The 17,123-nt window shown below is 36.1% G+C and overlaps 1 protein-coding gene across 1 annotated transcript; it reads right to left on the bottom strand.

The window, feature by feature from the left end:
* Positions 1 to 9,417: 9,417 nt before the first annotated feature.
* LOC113738023 (nuatigenin 3-beta-glucosyltransferase-like) lies at positions 9,418 to 16,493 on the bottom strand. The gene is made up of 2 exons (XM_027265210.2): positions 15,419 to 16,493; positions 9,418 to 9,807 (listed from the first exon to the last, which is right to left on the bottom strand). The coding sequence occupies exons 1-2, from the start codon at positions 16,491 to 16,493 to the stop codon at positions 9,422 to 9,424; spliced, it is 1,461 nt and encodes a 486-aa protein (XP_027121011.2). The 3' UTR covers positions 9,418 to 9,421.
* Positions 16,494 to 17,123: the final 630 nt, after the last annotated feature.

Genomic DNA, 17,123 nt, shown 5'->3' with positions numbered 1-17,123 from the left:
TCTTGGTTTATATTCCAATATAGGATTCTCTGCATTTAGGTTCTTCTCCCTTTTCAAAGGAACAACATAATGACATGATACTATACCAATAAAGAATAGTGTTCAGCTAGGTTTTTGTTTGGTTTTTAACTCTTCTTTCCCAACCAATTCATTAGTATCATTAATAATTCCATTTAAGAATTCATGGTGTAATATGAATAAATATTTTATAGAAATGATAATATGATTATAATGGATAGAAACTAAAATTAACTTCTAACGAAATGAATGTTTTAAGAGTAGAAAAATATTTGCAACATATCAACAAACATATTAGAAAATATTTTCATTGATAAACCAAACATTGGAAAATTATGAAAAAAGGAATTTGGAAAATATTTTCACTTAATAACCAAACACTGGAAAATTATGGAGAAAGAAGTGATTTTTCAGGAAAATGACTTCAATGGAAAATATTTTCCCTTGTCCCTAGGAAAATATTTTCCATTTTGATCCAACCAAACGGACCCTTAGTTACTTATAAGTTACATACACGCTGATTGAATAAAAATTTAATTAGTCATCTATCACTAATAGTCAAACTGATATGTATTGAACAAAGTAAATAGCCTTTACAATTTGCATGAGCAGTGGCAAGATGGCACGGAAAAGGATAAAAAAGAATCCAAATGAAAAGGAAGAAATATAAAAAGTGGGAACTATTGACCTTGCAGAACCAATCCCACCATTTATAATTAGAAAGAAAAAGAAGAAATCAACTTGAGAAGAAGAAATGGAGCAAGTGAAACTCAGTTAACAGCATTGTATAACTCTTTTAATTTATTTTTATAGATTTTTGTTAGCACAATATTTGTAAATTTTCAATTTCGATTTATACAAAATGTTATGTAGTGATAGGTAAGAATCCTTGTAGATATCATTGTAATCATCGTAGATTTTTGTTCAATTTGTAGATTTGTTTGAAGCATTGTATATATCCATTAGAATTGTTGTCCATAATGTTATAACTAGAGTATTCATTTGGTTTATTTTTATATGCATCACAGTTAATAAACTTAAGGATATTTGTTCAAAGATCAATTAAATGATAGAAGTATGCCAAAATTGATATTCCAACCACGTTTTTAAGGTTTTTAGTTTGGGGTTTGATAAAAACAGAAACGAGTGACACTATGATTGAGTGTAACAAATTTACTGATGGGCAATTACTACTTTTTGAGATTATAATATATTGACAACTAAAATTTTACCTAAAGCTACTATTTCCATAATAGTGGTATATGACTAGTTAAATTTGTGTTTAATCAACATGTATGTAACTTATAAATAACTAAATGTAACTAGTTTTCACCAATTTGTAAAACAAAAATTTTTATTTCCTAAAACATATCATAAAATGGACTAAACCGTTTGTAAGATGATAGCAACAAAAAGTCAATAAATACTAACATGGGGTACAACATCGGGATGTTACTAATTAGCAATAGAAATTTTGTTTTACCAATTCATAGAATCGAAGTTACTACTTTGGATATATTGTAAAACAAATCGAGCTAACAATAAAAAAAATTAACAACAAATACTACTTAAATACTAACTAGATGTACAATACTGATAAATAGAATCTAAAATTAGCAATTTAACTTTTTTTCCTCTAGTACATTGTAAAATAGATTGAACATGTGATAATGCATTAAGAACTAAATGTAAGTACATTCTAGTGAGTGTTATGAGTCTAGCATAATGAAACTATCTAATTATCCAATATAATTTCTTTGCTCCACCAGCATTGATTGAAATCCATTGATTTGTCAAAGAAGCTATCTTTGCCCTTCACATGCTACAAAATAAGGAGAAAAAGATATAATGTGTTAACAATTACATACACGGTATAGCTAATCAAACCCCAATTTGTATGCTTATATGAACTCTATGTAACCAGCAAACAATTATATGGTAAATTCATTCTTACATTATGTATATATACGTGACAATGTGTAAGAGTTAACAACCAATTACAAATTTAAATAATAGACTAACTTTTTATAAATTTATGACCATGTAAGCATACATAACATATAGCACTACTCCGTACCTACTAACAACGTGTACACTTCACAAAAAAATACTAATAGCATTATACCAAAGTTTCTAAAATACATTCCAACTCAGGTGACTACTTTTTATTGCACTATATCTAATCTCACTGTTACAGATATACATAGTCAAGTAACAAACACCTAACATGATGTACATTTTTATAAACTGATTGTACCTCATAGATCACCCCGTGTAAGATACTCACAGACAAACTAGTATTACTCATACAAGTAAAATTATGCATCAATTGTAGAGAGATGCACAAGTTGATCAAATGGCTAATAACCATTCCAAAGTTATGCATACCATTGCACTACCTTTCATAGATATACACAGTCAAGTAACTAACATCTAATATGATGTACATTTTTGTAAACTGATTGTACTGATAGATCATCCCATGTAATTTGCTTATAGACAAATTAGTATTAGTCATACAAATATAATTACACACCCACTGTAGCCTGCAAAGAGATGCATAGGTGGATTAAAGCACCAATAATCATTCCAAATGTATGCATACCATTGCACTATGCATGTCGTTGCGATATACATGTGGACAAATAACTGCAAATTAGCAATATCAATAAACAAAATCTAAAATTAGCAATTTAACCTTTCTTTCCCCTAGTACATTATAAAATAGATTGAACATGTGGTAATGCACTAAGAACTAAGTGTAAATATATTCTAATGAGTGTTATGAGTTTGGCAAAATAAAAAAAAACTATCTAATTATCCAATCTAACTTCTTTGCTCTACCACCTTTGATTGATATCCATTAATTTGTGAAAAGAAGCTGTATTTATCCTTGGTATGCTGTAAAATAAATTGAACAAGATATAATGTATTAACAATTGCATGCGGGGTATAACATATTAGATCCCAATTTGTACGCTTATATCGATTCTATATAACCAGCGAACAACTATATAGTAAATTCATTGGGTTAATATCAGAAACCTCCCCTGAGGTTTCTTCTAATCACATCTAGTACCCCCCATATTTTTGAAATCACACTTAGCACCCCTGGCAATAGGATGTGACAGGTTGTCCTAATCAAAAGGTGAGAAATTACCCAAAAACCACCAACACCAGGCAAAGTTTTAAGCGGGGAAATGCTGGAAAAAAATAATGAATAAGAAAAATTATTGGAAACCAGAAAATAACAAAAATGCCATTGTTTTGGCGCACAATTTGCCTATAAACACCTTACACGGGGTGATTTATGAGGTACAATCAGTTTACAAATATGTACACTATGTTAGATCTTAGTTACTTGATTATGTATATCTATAAAAGGTAGTGTAATGGTACGCATAATTTGGAATGGTTATTTAGCCCTTTGATCAATTTATGCATCTCCCTATAGTAGATGTGTAATTTTGCTTGTATGAGTAGTCCTTGCTTATTTATGAGTACTTTACAAGGGGTGATGTATGATGTACGATCAGTTTACAAAAATGTACATTATGTTAGATGTTAGTTACTTGACTGTGTATATCTATAAAAGGTAGTGCATGTATACGCATAAATTTCGAATGGGTTATTTAGCCCTTTGATCAATTTGTGCATCTCCCTATAGTAGATATGTAATTTTACTTGTATGAGTAGTTCTTGCTTATCTGTGAGTACTTTACACAGGGTGATTTATGAGGTACAATCAGTTTACAAAAATATACATCACGTTAGGTGTTAGTTACTTGACTATGTATACATGTAAAAGGGACCAAATTTGTCCTGATAATCACAAAATATTAGCTAACTTGTGGGAGCTAGATAATTATATGCTCAATTTTGAAGTTGTTACATTGCAGGGTGCTCTAAGGAGAGGAAAGCCTGGTAGAAACATAGCTAACACGGGATTGGCAGGGGTTGTGCTTTGGGTAACTAAGTTCAATCTGATCATCTGATCATGTACCAAAGTATATACGTTGCACATATTATTAACTTGTTTATCATGTCTTCTGTGATCTAGGATCAGGTACAAGGAAATGTGCCAGTGGTTGTTTCAAGTCAGGGGAGTAATCCAAGTTTTCGCCAACAAGATGCAGCTGTCAATGTGCAAGTTAATTTGCAGGCTAGCACAAGCATTTCTACTAAGAGGGTAAGCATTATAATGTCATACATTGCTGCTGCAAAATTCAGAACTAGTGCACTACTGGAGTAATTTAAAGTTTTGCAGCAAAAAAGTTTAAATTTGTTCTTTTCTGATGCAGAGAGGAAGGTCTTCAATGAAAACCAATGCTGCTGTAAACAAGCAAGGTATAATTCCCTTTGTACCAAATGCTCAAGGTACTCTAAATGGTGGATCTCAAGCCGAAACTTCTGTTAGCATTAATACTGCTGCAATAGTGGCCTCTTAACACTATAACCAGCAGTTTCTCTATGATGTTTTGAGAGTGCTAAAGGTTCCCCGCAATCCTTGCTTGTGGTATCTGAAGTAGTTTAGGTACTAGTCTTCTTAGCTCCCAGCAATACTGAAGCAATGTTAGCTTTTGTGGACAATTTTTTGATAAGTGGTGCAATGTGCATCTGATTTATATTCCCTGCCACTTATGGTGCTGTTTGACTAATCTTAGAACTACTTGTGTATAGTTTTGTGCATTGCAATTCTCACCATCTAAACAACTAGTTGTAGATGGTGTTTTTGTTCAGAATTGGATTGCAATATAAGGCTTACGTATCATGTTACTAGACTGATCCAATGTAGTATCATGGACTATGTAATTAGTGGAGAAGGGGCAGGGACGGTTACTGCTGTTAAAGGTAGTATAATTACTCGCTGTTATTCTAGTGTTACAACGTGTACAAATGATATTACACCGTGATAGTTTTCTAGTGTTACTCTAGTGTTATTCTAGTGTTACAACGTGTACAAATGTTACAACGTGTTATTCTAGTGTTACAAATGTTATTCTAGTGTTACAACGTGTACAAATGTACTTATCAACTACCCTGATAGTTTTTGCTACGCAAGCCACCCCACTCAACCTCTTTTAGCCAAGATATATGTATACTATGCAACCAGATTTTAAAAGGTGAGAACTTTAATTCATCAATTGAGTCAAATTTACAAACACTTGGCATGCATAAGTTCCCTGTGCATACATTCTTTAAGTTGGCTCTCAACGTATCTAATTTATGCTACCCATATGATTTCCTTGTTTAGGAGTTTTCGCCAGAATTTCAATTTCATTATTCATGTCACATTGTCTTAAAACGAGTTGTACAAACAAAATCATGCAAGTAAATTCATCCCCCTTCTGTCGTAAAACAAGCCAAATAGTGCAATGAGTTTGCAATATTCTTACCTTTGGGGTTTAGTCCAATTCGATTGAGTCTATATCTGCTTTAGATCTCACCAACTTCCGTCTTGTTGCAGCCTTCATGAAAATTTTTGTTCCGCAACAGTTACTTCTGCAACACTATACACTTTCTCCAAAAACCTCTCATCTGAAACTCCCAATTTGGGGTAGGGATATTATTTTGCTGATACTCTGGAATTGTGAATGAATGTTCACAAGATATGGTTTTGGAGGGAGACCAAAATTTTATTTCATTTGAAGAGTTCAGATAAAGAGTCGTGCCTCATTAATTTGAGCGGGATTTTTTGGAACGGACAGCTGAGGTATTTTAACGGAGCCCGTTAGCCCCTCAGATGTTTTTTTATTTTTTTTCCTACTCACTTACTAAAACAACGTCGTTTTCCTTTGCTGTTGCTCCCATTATACGTGGCCTATTGCAGTCCTCTCATTTTTTTTTGTGAGAGGACCGCTCAGGGACGGTCCTCAGACGGTCCTTCTGAGGACCGTCCCTGCCCCGTATCCTGCTCGAGCTCGATGGTTGCTCACAGAACTCAAACTTGAGCTCGCATGAGTTCGAGTCAATACGAGCCTTATCAAGCTCGATCGAGCTCGAGTTAAAAATTTTTATTTTCTTGACAATTTTTTAGTGAAATGATATTATTGTCCTTTAAAAATTTTTATATGACTTGAAACATTTCGTAAATTCAACAACTCTTTTGGGTATAAGGATAATTTTATAATAATAATATATTAAAAAATTAAAATTAAAAAGCCTGATAAAGCTCGACGAGCTTTCGAGCATTATTTCTAGATGTTCGAATTCGACTCGTTTAGTTTATCGAGACGCTCGAACTTGATCAACCCGAATTCGAGTCAAGTTTTTGACCGAACTGCTCGTGAGTAATCGGTTCGATTACATCCCTAGTTACAGCATCAATGATATTACGTAGGCAGGAACATTATTGGTCCTCCTCACGTGACTAATTCTGACATACTCAAAACTAGCCAACATTTACCTCATGCCATAAATCAAATTCATTCTTGTTGGTCCCTTCAATCAATGATGCAAAACTATAATTAAAGGTTGCAGCGTTGCACCTGACTTTCTGCATACACATATACACACAAAGATATAATGCAAGTTAATTTTATCCCATTACTGCTCCTTCCGTTTTATTTTGATAATTTTAATTTTTTTCACATAATTTAAGAAAAAATTAGTTAATTTTATTAGAAGGATAAATCTAGCCTACTATTTTCTTAAAATACCCTTATATTAATATTAGTAGTATAACTAACCATTGTACCTTTACATTAATTACAAAAACAATATTGATGAAAACTTACACCATTCAAGGCATGAATTAAAGCAATTAATGTATAAGGCACGTTATATTCACTGATACTCCTTCTGTCTCATTTGGTAGTCATGGTTTTTTTCATATAATTTAGGAAATTTAGTTAACTTTATTGGAAGAATAAATCTAGCATACTATTTTTTTTAAATAGCCTTACATTAATATTAGTATTATAGCTAACCATTACGCCTTTACATTAATTGTAACAATAATATTAATGAAAAGTTGCACTATTCAAAGTATGAATCAAAGCAATTAATTTATCAGGTATGTTATATTCATTGATAACAAAGTACATTAAATAAGAACATTTTAGAGAAATTTAAAATTAAGTATTTTTAATTGGAAAGTACATTAAATAAGGACATTTTAGAGAAATTAAAAATTAAGTATTTTTTTTAATTGGAATACGGACTATAATTTGGGATTGGTGAAAAAAGAAAATAAGACTATCAAAGTGGGACAGAGGAAGTAACAAAATACTTTAAATAAGAGCATTTTAAAGAAGTTAAAAGTTAACAATATTTTTCAATTAAAAAATGGACTATAATTTGAGATGGATGAAAAAAGAAAATAAAACTATCAAAGTGGGATGGAGAGAGCTTTATTTTCTTCACTAATTACTAGTTAATCTTCAAGAAAACATAAAAAAGAAGACAAAAATGAGAACTGCCAATGCAAAAAACAAAAAGCTGCCATATGAGCGGATGTAGTAACTCCACTGGCAGAAGTTAAGGGGCAGGGGGACACAGCTGCCTCCCAAGATTCTTTGTGCCAAAGTTAGAACTGGATTACTATTATTAAAAGACAATGTGATTGAGGGAAGCTATGTGGTTTTGGAGTCAAAGCTTTTAAGTAATCTCAGTATTGGTCTTAAACCTTTTTTTTTGGCAGTACGAGAGTAGGCTTTTCAAGTAATCATGCATTTAGATTTTTTAGCGGTAATTTGAGTAATGGGCTAAAAGTTCTATCCATCTAAGATTTAAAAAAAAAAAAAAAGAGTTAGAATAGCGTAGAATTAAAAGACGAATCAAATTACTCAATAATAAAATCGATTTCGACTTAACTAGAGCCCGTTCAAACATGATTCATCAACTAATCAAACCAAAATTAGATAATATATTGTGCTCGGTAAACTTTCAAACTCAGATTGTAGAACTCACATTGGCACATGCACACTCAACAAGCTTCTCATTGTAGAACTCTCCAGCAAGCTGCAGGGGAAGTAAATACAAAGGCATGACCCCTAACTATTGCCAGATGCATGGTCAAGGATCTTAAATTCATGGGGTACCACTCTGATGATCACCAAGCCCTTTCTACTCTCTTACTCATTATTTAAAGGCAAACAACCAGTTTGGATTGCGATTTTTTCAGAAAACTTGCTACGTTTTTCGTGAACACATTTTCCTATCATTTTTTTTATCTCACACACATCAAATCGTTATAATAATTTTTCTACAAAAAATCCAGAAAAATGCAATCCAAACGGATCATTGCAGAAAATCATGTGTAACTTGTAGATTAAACTCAATAATACTAAAGCTAAACAAGCTATTCATCCTGTCTAAACAATATTTTGGAGGAAGAATCCCCATTCTGTTTGTGCTTTTTCCATGATGCCACTGTACATGGCACAACTCCAACATTATTTTCAGACTGGGAAGAGAATAGCATCTGCTTCCTTTCCTTCGAGATCTGGTACAGTGTAACAGTTACAAGCCAGTTCCTTCACCTTACTGCCAAAGGTCTTCAACCAGAAATGGAGATAAGTTGACAACCACAGTAGTTCATCTTGGCATCTCTGAGGAATTCTAAAGATCAAACAAAGCTTTATAATTCTACTCCACACGGCTGTTAAGTAATTAGACTGCAAAAAGAAAAGGTAACTTTGAGATTCATCTTTCTGCTTGCGTAGCAGAAATAAAAGGGTCAAAATGCACCATTCCCCAATTAAGACGCCTGTCTACAGTACCGAGCCTTCCTTTGCATAAAAGCCATAATACAAGTGAGAACAGAGGGACTGTGGAGCTACACCACACCAGATGCTTCCATCAACAATAGATGACTTATTTCTCACTTCTTGTAAAGCAGACTTAACTAAAAAGACACCAGAAGGAGCAGGTACCTAAAAACATATATCAATCTGGCTACTACACAGAAAAATTGCAGGAGTATCGCTAATCAACTTCTCGCCTTCAACATACAACCTTCTTCCAGTTCCAGATGGCCATATCCATATCCATTCCTTCCCTCTTGGGAGACCCTTGCTACTCTTATGTCTTTCGTAATTACCTATGTTTCTTCAAACCATTTGACCACCTCTTTTCTCCATCTTTCCTTATTTTCCTTCTTAATTCTTCCACCAACCGAAATGAATCATGTTATTTCACATTAGGTTAGAGTTAGAAATAAAAGTGCATGAAGTTTGTCTTGTATTGTGTAGATGAAGAATCACAGGCATTTTTAGATTGCCATGAAACATAAAACCAACTGAGCAATGTGTCCGGATTCAACTCTCTTTATTATCATTGCAGCATCCCTTCATTCTTACTTAGACAATAGACTGAACAAACTTAGAAAAAGTATCTAGAGACATTTTCCAATCTCAAAACATTTCATTTTGCAATCATACTAGTAGTACTCCTTAGACAACTAACTCTTGACACCAAAAGCACATTTTTTTAATGCACCAATTAAATCAAGCAGATTTTGATAGGATGATCCACTTTCTTCCACGGCCCCCTTTGCCAATGCTGCCATCTTCTTTGCCCTCTTTCTGATTTTCTGACTTTCTTCAGAGTTGCTCATCAATAGGCTTATTGCTTCCTCTATCTGTTTGCTTTCCACTACAGGACCCTCGTTAATTGGAGATAAGTTCCAATGATCTGCCCCAACACCGACTCCAACTTTCAAAACCTGAACAAGTTTCTCATTGTAAAACTGCTCAGAAAACACTGGCCAAGTAATCAATGGCACCCCAGCAGTCATAGCTTCCATCGTTGAATTCCAACCACAGTGAGTCATAAACCCTCCAACTGCTGGATGGTTCTGTTGGGGAAATCGGGTATTTTTCCACTCAAGATTACAACTAGTGATTAAACCGATTCAGTAATTCTCAGGAAAGATCGTCAAAACAATTTCCTTAGACAGAATTACCATTCCAAGTAAATTCCCAGGAAAGGCTGGAGGGGTCACAAGCGGTCCCACTTAAAACCCAGTCTCCTAGACAGAACTTACGTGCACGGTGTATTATCACAACTATACCCGTGTATACATAAATAATACGTACACACGAATAAGAAAAATACACCCAAATGAATCGTATAAAACACTACAAATAAACCCGACAAATATAGACAAATATATTGAATACTATACGACAACAGAAAAGAAACTAATAAATAAATGCGGAACAAATAAAAGAGATATGGAAAGAACGCACCCGAAAAATTGATAACGGAGTTCGGCCAATTTTGCCTACTCTCCGAGCACCACTCAAGCAGCCCGCTTTTATAAATTTTTGGAGAAGAAAGAATACAAAGAATTACAAAATCCTTAGGGGTAATTCTTTGTTGTTCTTGGTACATTTTAATTGGAAAGACTTGAGAGCTATTTATAGTTCTCAAGCTAAGCTTCTTCCAATAACCCAACCGATGTGGGATTAAATTGTGCCAAAGAGAAGTCAACAATGTTGGCTTCCAAATTCAAGAATTGAGGCAGCCAACATTTGTTGAAACTCAACAAATCTCCACCTTGACATAATTTCTAATCCCACCACAAAAATACAAACCTTCTCCCTCAAACAAAAAAAAAATAAACGGTTCTTACGGTGCTTCCAAATTTGCGCCTTCAGGCGCCAACTCAAATATGCAGGATATTGACCAAGTCTAAACAATGTTCAAACTTGGACCTTGTAACCACCTTGGTCAGCATATCTGCAGGATTCTCCGTAGTCCAAATCTTCTGAAGAAAAATCTCCTCTTCTTCGAGAATTTCCCGCACAAAGTGATAGCGAACATCAATGTGCTTCGTTCTTGCGTGCAAGACCTGGTTCTTTGCTAAGTGAATAGCACTCTGACTGTCACAAAACACGTCAATGTGTTTTTGACCAACTTCCAAGTCTTCAAGCAATCCTTGAAGCCAAATTGCCTCCTTCACAGCTTCTGTGATCGCCATGTACTCTGCCTCCGTTGTTGACAAAGCCACCGTTGACTGCAAAGTAGACTTCCAACTAACTGGCGCCTTGGCAAATGTGAACAAGTAGCCAGTTGTAGAACGTCGCTTATCCAAATCACCTGCATAGTCAGAATCACAATATCCAACTACACATTGACCAAGTGATTTATTCTGCTCAAATACTAATCCAACATCTACGGTATTTTGGATATACCGTAGAATCCATTTCACAGCTTGCCAATGACCCTTGCCTGGATCATGCATAAACCTGCTTACCACACTAACTGCTTGTGAAATGTCAGGTCTCGTACACACCATTGCATACATCAAGCTACCAACTGCATTAGCATACGGGACTTTTGCCATGTATGCTCGCTCTTCATCCGTCTTTGGAGATAATAGGCTACTAAGTTTCAAATGAGGAGCAAGCGGAGTTCTTACAGGTTTTGAATCTTCATTCATGCCAAAACGTTGTAGTACCTTTTTCAAATACTGCTTCTGTGTCAGACAAAGCTTGCCGCTCGTTCTATCCCTACTTATCTCCATGCCGAGAATCTTCTTGGCTTCTCCCAAATCCTTCATCTCGAACTCTTTACTCAACTGATCCTTCAATTTGTCAATTTCAACTTGACTCATTGATGCTATCAGCATGTCATCAACATACAAGAGTAAGTAGATGTAGGAATCGTCTCGTAGCTTGCGCAAATACACACAGTGATCGTATTTGCTTCTTGTGTACTTCTGGTCCATCATGAACTGGTCAAATCGTTTGTATCATTGTGTCGGTGATTGTTTCAATCCGTACAACGATTTGCTCAGTTTACAAACCCAATTTTCTTTACCAGCAACTTTAAATCCATCTGGTTGAGACATATAGATTTCCTCCTTCAAGTCACCATGAAGGAACGCAGTTTTCACATCAAGTTGAGCTAGCTTCAAATTCAACTGCGCTACCAAGGCCAACAAAATTCTAATAGAGGAATATTTAACAACTGGAGAAAATACCTCATTATAATCAACTCCCTCCTTCTGAGCGTAGCCTTTAGCCACCAATCTTGCCTTGTAGCGAACATCAATCTTGTCAGGAAATCCTTCTTTCTTTGCAAATATCCATTTGCATCCAATTGCCTTCTTGCCCTTCGGTAGTTGTGTCAACTTCCACGTCTTGTTCTTATGAAGAGATTGCATTTCTTCTTCCATAGCATCTTTCCATCTATCATTTTCTGTACTTCGAACTGCTTCAGAAAATGTGGATGGAACATCATCAATAACTGGAAGTGCATAAGCCACCATGTCAATAAAACGAGCAAGTTTATGAATTTCTCGTCTTGCCCTATTGATGGCAATTGACTCTTGCTGCTGTTGAGGTTCTTGGGTTGAAACCTCTTCCTCATCTGACTCATCTTCTGCCACGGGAGAGTCACTGATGGTGCTATTTGCTGGACTCACCATTATTTGCTCAAACTCCACCTGTTTCGGCGTACACTCCACCTGTTGCGGAGTACCACTGGTTCCATCTTGTGTTACCTTATTCAACATGACAGATTCATCAAAGGTAACATCCCTGCTGATAATGGTTTTCTTTGCTTCTAGACACCACAACCGGTATCCCTTAACTCCAGCACTAAAACCCATAAAGAGAGCCTTCTTTGCACGTGGATCTAATTTTGATTCATTTACATGATAATATGCAGTAGAACCAAAAATACGCAAAGAATCATAATCTGTTCCAAGTTTTCCAGACCATACCTCTAATGGAGTCTTGCCACCGATTGCAGATGATGGCAAGCGATTGACGATATGTTGAGCGTATGTCACAGCCTCAGCCCAAAACTTTCTGCCTAATCCAGCATTAGACAGCATGCAACGTACTTTCTCCACTAGTGTCTTGTTCATACGCTCTGACACCCCATTCTGCTGTGGTGTTTTTCTAACTGTGAAGTGCCGAACTATGCCACATTCTTGGCATATCTTCTGGAAGGGATCACTCTTGTATTCTCCACCGTTGTCTGTTCGGAGAATCTTGATCTTTCTTCCCGTCTGGTTTTCAACCTGAGCTTTCCATTTAAGGAAAATCTCTAGCACCTCATCCTTGCTCTTCATAGTAAACACCCAAAGTTTTCTGGAAAAATCATCAATAAAAGTGACAAAATAATACCTGCCACCAAGGGATGGAGTCTTGGCAGGTCCCCACACATCTGAGTGCACATAATCCAAAATACCCTCGGTATTATGGATACCAGTGCCAAATTTCACTTTTCTTTGTTTTCCCAGAACACAATGCTCACAAAATTCTAATTTGCAAACTTTCGTACCTTTCAATAATCCTTGTTTGGCAAGATTTTGCAAGGATTTTTCACCAGCATGTCCCAATCGCATGTGCCACAACTTTGTTACCTCTGCATCTTTCTTGCTACTGGAAGATGTTGCTGCTGCTGCTGTCCCAACAACTGTATTATCTTGGTAGTAATACAGGTTATTCTTCCTCACACCTTTCAACATCACAAGTGCTCCCGAAGTTACTTTAAGAATTCCATCTCGCATCTTCACTTCCAGGCCTTTTGACTCCAAGAGTTCCAAGGAGATGAGATTCCTCTTCAAATTCGGCACGAACCGAACATCCTTCAGGATTCTGGTGGATCCATCATGATTACGCAGCTTGATTGAACCTATCCCAACTGTTTTACATGGATTGTCATTTCCCATGTACACAACTCCACCATCAAGTTCTTCAAATTCAAAGAACCATTCCCGTATGGGAGACATATGGTAGGTACAAGATGAATCCAAAATCCATTCATTTGGATGGGATGTTAAAGGTGATACAGCCAAGGAGAAATCTGATTCCGCATCACTTTTGCATTCTGCAACATTTACGTCTTGTGGAGCTTTCCCTTTCTTCTTTAACTTTGGACAGTCTTTCTTCCAGTGCCCTTTCTCACGACAGAAAGCACACTCATCTTTGGCAACTCTGCTTTTCGATTTGGACCTTCCTCTTCTCCCCTTTGATTGGCTTTGTTGACGACCTCTTGCCACTAACGCTTCATCTGCTGCAGCTACTTTCTTTTTCATTTTATCCTGCTTTCTCAATTCACGACTATACAAAGCAGAACATACAGCATCTAAAGACACATTTTCCTTCCCATGAAGTAACGTAGTTTCCAAATGTTCAAATTCATCAGGAAGGGATGATAACAACATCAAAGCCAAATCTTCATCTTCAAAATTTACATCTAAATTAAACAGGTCTGCTACTAATTGATTAAACATAGTGATGTGTTCATTCATAGTAGTACCTGGTTGGTAATCGAAACGGAACAATCTTTTCTTCATTAGGAGTTTATTCTGACCACTTTTCTTCAGAAATTTCTTCTCCAATGCCCTCCACAATTTCCATGCAGAAGTCTCGTTCTTGAAAGCATATTTTTGCTCTTTGGACAAACACGATCGAATAGTTCCGCATGCCAACCGATTTATGGTACTCCACTCCTTCTCTTCTATGTCATCTGGTTTCTTTTCTTCAATGGCAATGTCAAGACCCTGTTGGAAAAAGGAGTCCATGACTTCGCCTTGCCACATGCCGAAATGGCCAGTACCGTCAAATGTGTCCACCGCCACCTTCAAACTTGACATTGGAATCCTCGACCATGTGGACGAGGAAGCCGATGCCCCAGATATAATTCTTGACGTGGAATTGTCAGATGCCATTACAGACTCAAATGATAGTATTCAATATAACAAACTACAAACAAGCCAAAGGACGAACTTTCGGCTCTGATACCACTTGTTGGGGAAATCGAGTATTTTCCCACTCAAGATTACAACTAGTGATTAAACCGATTCAGTAATTCTCAGGAAAGATCGTCAAAACAATCTCCTTAGACAGAATTACCATTCCAAGTAAATTCCCAGGAAAGGCTGGAGGGGTCACAAGCGGTCCCACTTAAAACCCAGTCTCCTAGACAGAACTTACGTGCACGGTGTATTATCACAACTATACCCGTGTATACATAAATAATACGTACACACGAATAAGAAAAATACACCCAAATGAATCGTATAAAACACTACAAATAAACCCGACAAATATAAACAAATATATTGAATACTATACTACAACAGAAAAGAAACTAATAAATAAATGCGGAACAAATAAAAGAGATATGGAAAGAACGCACCCGAAAAATTGATAACGGAGTTCGGCCAATTTTGCCTACTCTCCGAGCACCACTCAAGCAGCCCGCTTTTATAAATTTTTAGAGAAGAAAGAATACAAAGAATTACAAAATCCTTAGGGGTAATTCTTTGTTGTTCTTGGTACATTTTAATTGGAAAGACTTGAGAGCTATTTATAGTTCTCAAGCTAAGCTTCTTCCAATAACCCAACCGATGTGGGATTAAATTGTGCCAAAGAGAAGTCAACAATGTTGGCTTCCAAATTCAAGAATTGAGGCAGCCAACATTTGTTGAAACTCAACAGGTTCAAGGTCTTTAGCTGCGGAGCCCAACCTCTAATGATCAGACCTTTGTTTCCTTCAGTCATTCTTTCTTCAAAACCATCTGGCAGCCAGCTCTCTTGTTGATTATCTTGGTCATTTTCTCTCTTCTTGACAACCCAAATGAACGGTTGGTTCGAAGCCTCAAGAGCTAATGCAATTTCCTTGAGTTGGGCGGTTGAGAATCTTACAACACTTCCAAAAGAAACGTAGAGGACTTGGTTGGCCCCCTGACTATCAAGCCAGTTTAAGCAACTCTCCTTCCCATCGGCAGTAATGTCAGTTTTCTCCTTGTTGGAGAAGTAGAAAAGAGGTCCAATGGTCCAAAACTTTATCCGTCTTACCTTTTCAAAGTAATCAGCATATTGAGAATCCAACTCATAAAAAGTGTCAAAAAGCAAGCCGAAGCTCCTAAGCTCTGATTCTTTGATTGGCTTTACTATCATTTCAAAGTACGGTGTTGTTTCCTTCATGTGATCCTCCAATTGGGACTTCTTCATTTCAATCTTGTTTGGTAAACCAGGGATCAAGAAACTCTCAGAATCTGAGCTGACTGACTTATGAGGCTCATATTGCCGAAGGTTATGGCGCAAACAATGAGAAATGAAGCTTTCTGGATAGAACAAGATTCTTGGTATGTTCAGCTTCTGCGCTAAATCACATGTCCAAAAAAAGTGCTTGTCCGATATAATACAGTGAGGATTAAGATGCTGAACAAGTTCTTCCATTGGTTTTTGGAGCAGCAACACAGCCATGTGTACCTTGGGAAGCATTTCTTTTGTAGTAGCCGCGGTGAAATACTCGATTCCTTCTGGTAGTCCCACTTCAGCTGATGGGAATTTCAAGTTGTGAATTGTAATATCGTGGCCTAATTCGATGGCATGATCAATGGAGGATTGAAACAGGACAGTGTTGTATTTGGTGGAGAGAATAGTTACCTTAACGCCCTGAGCAGCAAATAGCCTGGCAGCATTAACAAGAGGGATCATGTGGCTTGGGCTCAAGTATGGAAGAAATAGGACATGAAGTTTATCATTGTCCACAAATTCCATAGTCAAATTACTACTTCAAAAATATAAATTTTGCAAGCTTTGACAAAGCTCTATTGCAGAATCTTTATGTGCAGAATGTTGAAAAGTTCTACAATCCAAATTTGGGTAGGACAAAAGGGCTATGCAGAGGCAAAATCTTGCACCTACTTATAGTACCTTGATTACTTCACTCCTTGTCTAGTCAAGAAAACCTGAAAAAGGCGGGGCTATCTCCCTCGGAATAAGCTTCGATGCTTAAGTTAGTGAAATGCATGAAGGAAAGAAGGTAGGTGTACCGAGAGAATTCAGCAATTACTTCACTCCCTGTCCTTTCATTGTTTAATGCACAGCGACAATTGTCAAGATAGGTGATATCTTTAGGTAACATTTACTTCTACACTATTTCTTCTTTCCAGGCTCTGATGTTGATATATAGAGACTGAACATCGACTTTATCATTTTTTTTTTTAGTGTATCATTGGCACTCTATTCTCTTACAGAAATTTAATTCATCAAAATTTAAGTTTGGGTTGGCTAACATAATGTCTATATTTATTATTCTAGATTCAAAAGATATTTTTATTTCTAAATTGTATTGAGGATGCACTATATTTATTGATAAAGTACTAAACAGCTTTGCTCGAACCCGAG

The sequence above is a fragment of the Coffea arabica genome, chromosome 1c (genome assembly GCF_036785885.1).
Source record: "Coffea arabica cultivar ET-39 chromosome 1c, Coffea Arabica ET-39 HiFi, whole genome shotgun sequence".
Lineage (NCBI taxonomy): Eukaryota > Viridiplantae > Streptophyta > Magnoliopsida > Gentianales > Rubiaceae > Coffea > Coffea arabica.
Note: the sequence above shows the minus strand (reverse complement) of the source record. Positions and strands in the feature narration are given on the sequence as shown.

Excerpts from the sequence above, each read along its gene's own strand:
- LOC113738023 (XM_027265210.2), bottom strand. The coding sequence starts at position 16,493 with ATGGAATTTGTGGACAATGATAAACTTCATGTCCTATTTCTTCCATAC. Across the intron at positions 9,808-15,418 it reads AAAGACCTTGAACCTGTTGA|CAGTTGGAGGGTTTATGACT; the intron begins GTTTCAACAAAT and ends AGAACCATCCAG.